Source organism: Eimeria mitis, genomic scaffold (assembly GCF_000499745.2).
Source record: "Eimeria mitis Houghton genomic scaffold, Emh_scaff6160, whole genome shotgun sequence".
Lineage (NCBI taxonomy): Eukaryota > Apicomplexa > Conoidasida > Eucoccidiorida > Eimeriidae > Eimeria > Eimeria mitis.
In genome coordinates this window covers 791-3,085 of record NW_024015680.1, presented here as the reverse complement: position 1 = coordinate 3,085, position 2,295 = coordinate 791, and the positions used below count along the sequence as shown (strand labels likewise).

The 2,295-nt window shown below is 48.2% G+C and overlaps 1 protein-coding gene across 1 annotated transcript; it reads left to right on the top strand.

Annotated features, from left to right (window-relative positions):
- Positions 1–1,312: 1,312 nt before the first annotated feature.
- EMH_0086300 (proteasome component PRE3 precursor, putative) lies at positions 1,313–2,074 on the top strand (the record flags this gene model as incomplete). The annotated part of the gene is made up of 1 exon (XM_038022889.1): positions 1,313–2,074. One exon carries the CDS (start codon positions 1,313–1,315, stop codon positions 2,072–2,074), a length of 762 nt encoding a protein of 253 aa, XP_037878743.1.
- Between the last annotated feature and the right edge of the window lie 221 nt (positions 2,075–2,295).

The following is a 2,295-nucleotide window of genomic DNA, read 5'->3' as shown; positions in this document are numbered from 1 at the left end:
TATATATATATATATATATATATATATATATATAGCATATAATATAGAGAAACAGGACAGACCCCAGATCAGCCGGCGCAGTTCACATGCGCCTGTTTTTCGATGGCCTGGAGGCAGCTAGAGCTGCCTCTAAGCTGACGGGACGTAAGCAAAGTTTAGCTGTGGCTAGCTGTAGCTTTCTGTAGCTAGCTGTAGCTAGCTGGTACGCGGTATAGGTGGGTGTTACCTGCGGCGGAGATGGGTGGAGATTGCGGGTACTGGGGTAGTATTTACACGGAAGGGAATGCTGAGATGGACACGTGTATGGCGTACATACAGATAAGGGTTATGCAGATGCATGTAAACTATAGAAATATATACTAGCTACGGTGTCCATACACCACAGAACTTGAATATGTGGGTTCACGGGTGGGGCCTATGCCGACGTATTCAAGTTATAGAAGCGTAGACTAGCTCAGCTATGCATACACCCCAGTACTGGACTATACAGGTGCACTGCAGCCATAGAAACATACACTCGTTCGGGCGTATATACATCCGACGGTGTCAGAGGGCCCTGCGTGACGCCACGCATATTATTTTCCTCGCCTTTGTGTTGGTGTTGACGCTCTAGCCGGTTTGTCTAAGGAACGTTTGTCTACTTACAGTGGATACACGCTGACTGTAAACCCTAAAACCCTAAACCCTCATACACCCTATGTAGCCGCTCAGCCCCAGGATGTCCTGTACGTTGTTGTGTCCTGTACCTCGTTGGTATAAAGCCGAGTATAACGCGAAAACTACCAAATAAAAATAAAAAATTATTATTATTATTATTATTATTANATTATTATTATTATTATTATTATTACTTAAATTTATTTTAGTTTGGACGGAGTTGGGAGCCAGCTGCCGAGGTCCACGTGGCGTGCTCAAGTATATGTATATACATACACTCTATACGCGGCGGCCTGCATAGCGTTTGTGGGGTTCTGTTGTTGAGAGCAACGAAGTGAAAATATTAAAAGGAGAAAAGAATAATAAATAAAGAAAAAATATTTTGAATTAAATATATGTATATTTAGCCTTACGTTGCCTCTGCCTCTGCACACATACACACAGCTCCACGCCTCTGCAGCGTTTTCGGCTGCATGCTGTTTTGCGTTGTGGTGTGGCTGCGGGTGTTTTCTGTTTTCGTTTTCTCTGAGAGTATTTCGTTATTTAACTCAATTATTTTATTTTTCTTTTCTTTAATTCTTTCGATAGATTTCGAATCCCCCGTTCAGGAGCGGCAGCGCTGTGCCGCTAGGACCCATCCAGCAGCCCCCTCCCGATGGCTCAGGTGCTGTTAGACAGCGACGGGCTGCCTTGCGTGGCAGCTGCGTCTCTCTCCTCTTCCTCCTCAGCAGCAGGAGCAGCAGGAGGCCCCTGTGCAGCAGCAGTAGCAGGGGGCGCAGCAGGAGATTCCAATGAGGTGCAGACAGGCACAACGATCGTGGCTTGCTGCTATGCAGGGGGCGTGGTGCTAGGAGCTGACTCGCGTACATCTGCAGGGTCTTACGTAGTGAACCGAGCAGCCCGCAAGATAACCCGCTTGTCGGACCGCATCTGTGTGTGCCGCAGCGGCAGCGCAGCAGATACACAAGCGTTGGCTCAGATAGCGCGTGTACAGCTCCAGATGTATAGCCAGGAGCTGCCTCGACAGTATGAAGGTGCAGCTCGTGTACGTGTTGCTGCTCATCTGCTTCAGAAGTTATCTTATGAATATAAAGATGTACTAACAGCCGGTCTTATAGTAGGTGGATGGGACCCAGTTGAGGGCCCCCAGGTGTTCTCTATCCCTATAGGGGGCAGCTGTATCCCTGTGAAGTATACTGCTGGTGGCTCTGGGTCTGTGTTTATTACAGCTTTCTTAGATGAACACTTCAGGCCAGACTTAACCAAAGAAGAAGCAATGCAACTCGTCTCCAAAGCCGTCGCCCACGCAATCCACAGAGACGGCAGCTCAGGCGGCCTCATCCGCCTCGTTACTATTGAAGAGGAGGCTATGGAGGAGGTATGCATCACGGGAGATAATCTGCCTGTAGACCCATAAACTATTCTTATAATATTATTTATATTATTGTTGTTGTAATTTATTATTGTTATTGTTGGTGGCGGTGGTGGTGGTGGTGGTTGTGCGCTCCATCTCGCAACGACGGGCAGCAGCAGCGGCTGCTGCAGCATGCAGCAGCGTACTTATGCCGCTGTTGCTGCGGTTGCTGCTGCTGCTGCGGTTGCTGCTGCTGCTGGGAATGATACTGCTGGGCAGCCTCT